We start from the raw sequence: 2,963 nt of genomic DNA, 5'->3' as shown, positions 1-2,963 counted from the left end.
CCGCCTTCCTGGAAAGGTGAAGCGGACACTGGGCAGCACCAAGCCGGCGCATAGGCAGAGCAACCACCTGCTTTGAAATTGGTGTACTTTGCAACGAATGGTTGATATCTGTAATCCGCTTTGTATTTTCCATCTTCATCCGCCCATGATGATGTGCCTCATAAAAAGGTATCCAAGGAAAAGTGATGCAACATTTCCTCTGAGGCCAGTGTTGCACATCTTTGCCAACTTAGGAAAAAACCCTCAAACCACCAAAATGTTGGTAAAGATGTTTGCCAACTTAACGGATGCTCCAAATATAAATATTTTACAAGGTTTAGATAAAAATATCATGCTTAAAAAATAAATTTAAAAAAACAAGTTCATTTAAAATAATTATACTCACACTATCTCCTTAAGACTCCAAAGAATGGTATAGTAATGAAAGTCTATCGTAGGATCAAACCAAAGATGAAACTTCATCTCCCTTCCAATGATTTTTCCATCCCCATTCCCTCTTATGTACACATTGGTTTGCAAAGTGTAAGGTTTACCAAATGTAGTCCCAAGGAACTCCATATCCACTTCATCATGGAATCCTGGATGAACTTCATTGTTTGATAGCTGCCATTTGTATTATCATTTGTCCCTTAGAGCCCAACAGGGAAATCATAGGAGACAACAATCGGTTGATTTGGTTGATAAATAAATAAATAGCTACTTAACCAATTTGCTTTATATTTTAATTGATTAATCAATCTGTCTAGCTGCACAATTTATTGGTCTATTTGATCAATTAAGTTTATTAAATCGATTATTTTAATTTTATTTTCACTTTTCTCTTATTTCCTTTTAGTATAAAAGATATTTCGATTTTTTTAAAAGTTATATATTTTAACTATAATTTTTAAAATAAAAATATATATTAAAAGGCATTAAGTCCAACTATATGATTATAAAATTTATAACCAAAATAAATCAAATTAATCTATTTAGCAGCCTACTTTAAATCAAATTAACTATTGTGATGAAGTTGATCAAAGATTATCAATTAAATTGATTAGAATTGGTTTTTCTATACTAAAAAATAATTTGATATAATATATATAGAGAAAAGTTTCTTTTATTATTATAAGTAAATTATTCGAATGTCACTAAATTATTAGTAAGTATATGTTTTGGTTACTTAACTTCAAAAATTACAAAATGATCACTAAACTAATTGAAAGTTTTTATTTAAGTCACTAGTAAGCTCCAAGTAATGATTCAATGATTGTATGATGCAGCAATATCCATCGCCAAGTAGAAGAACATACCTAAGATCTAATCGATCTGTCGGTCAATGTTGGAGATCGGAGAAGAAAGCTATTTGGTTTTTGGCTCACAAATTCATAACATTTAAAACTATTTCATGAAAAAAAACATTAAACTATAGAATAGAACGGAATAAGAACTTTTGATTTGTGTAGACATTACAAACAGAGAAGGCCATACAACGTCGATTTTAACAGTCCAATGATTTAAATAAAAACTTTCGAATAATTTAGTGACCATTTTGTAACATTTTGAAGTTAAGTAATTAAAACATAAAATTACCAATAATTTAATGATCTTGAGTGCAATTTACCTTATTATTATTATATTGGGGGAGGAGTCAAAAAGATAGATATTGAACTTGTGTTATCTAAGTGATAGATGAAAACTCTAATCACTTCTCCAATAAGTCTCAGAAAGGGGGGAGAGAATTTCAAGCAGCTTTATAAACTTATTGATTATCAAATTAAAAATAGAGAAAATTTACATAAAAATCTGTTATGACCCCTGCAGTGTAACCAAATTGAAGCTTAATGGAGGCACCAAAATAACCCGAATGAAAAGGCCGGATAGATTTGAATCCACTTTCTTTAAAAAAAAAAAAACAATAAAACTAGGGGGAAAAGGATAAATTAAAATTTAACACCGTATAACAAAAAAGAATGAGATGAAATAAGACCTGAGGTTCTATCAAGCCATATTGTCAATGAACTTTGGTCTACGCTTTGATGGTTGGGACCCCAAAGGTTTCTAAAGCCGCTATAAAAGCTCATAGGCCTGAATTTAGAACTTGGCCAGTAGCCAAGAGAAGGTGGCCAATCAGCATTGGTTGAAGGAAACCATAAAATGAGAAGAAGTGAGAGGAAGAGAGGCATGAAGAAACAAAGTGTCTAAATGCTGTGGTGTGACCTGGGTGAGAAAGAAAGCAATTGTGAAACGAGGCTTTGAATAGTATAGCATTTGCAATATATATACTTAGCACGGTTGAATTTTTTTAAACAACAATATTGCTTTTATTATTTTATTTCTTAATATAGTTTTTAATAAATAAGTTTTAGTATCACACTCATTAAATGTAATTTTATGTGTTTATTTTAATTTATTAATAAAATAAATAATATTATTTTAATTTTTAAACATGATTAAAATATATTAAATATTTTAATAATTAAAATATTAAAAAATAAAAAATAGAGAAATTAATAATAAGATTCTAACATTTTTAAATATTGTTAGCTACAACTTGGATGAAGATATTAAATGTTGAATTTTTTTATATAATGTTTAGAATTATTCATAATCTTTTTCAACTTTAGACAAGAGGATAAATGTAAATGTCAATAAAATGTAACCACCATCGCTTTATTTTCTTCTCGTTATGGACTCCCTTTTGGAAAAATTACATTTATGTCTTATGTTCGTTTTCGGCTCACAAGAATTCTAAAAATAGAAACAATTCTACGTGGAGATGATAGTTCACGGTCTATTCCCTAAGAACCATAACCTTGGAAAAAAATAATTATATAACAAATATATATAATATTGCATTCATTCACATACATTCCCCTAAACATGTGAATAATTACAAGAATGTCACATCTTATCAAATATTAATCAAACAAGATGAAGAGAGAGATTTAGTTTCTGTTTACACTATAAACATAGCATAT

At 29.1% G+C, this 2,963-nt stretch overlaps 1 protein-coding gene across 1 annotated transcript; it reads right to left on the bottom strand.

Moving 5' to 3' along the window:
• Window positions 1-381: 381 nt before the first annotated feature.
• LOC108482742 (probable xyloglucan endotransglucosylase/hydrolase protein 32) lies at window positions 382-2,168 on the bottom strand. Its single transcript, XM_017785860.1, has 3 exons — window positions 1,973-2,168; window positions 1,781-1,881; window positions 382-603 (listed from the first exon to the last, which is right to left on the bottom strand). The coding sequence occupies exons 1-3, from the start codon at window positions 2,166-2,168 to the stop codon at window positions 382-384; spliced, it is 519 nt and encodes a 172-aa protein (XP_017641349.1).
• Window positions 2,169-2,963: the final 795 nt, after the last annotated feature.

Source organism: Gossypium arboreum, chromosome 1 (assembly GCF_025698485.1).
Source record: "Gossypium arboreum isolate Shixiya-1 chromosome 1, ASM2569848v2, whole genome shotgun sequence".
In the NCBI taxonomy this organism is placed as follows: domain Eukaryota; kingdom Viridiplantae; phylum Streptophyta; class Magnoliopsida; order Malvales; family Malvaceae; genus Gossypium; species Gossypium arboreum.
Note: the sequence above shows the minus strand (reverse complement) of the source record. Positions and strands in the feature narration are given on the sequence as shown.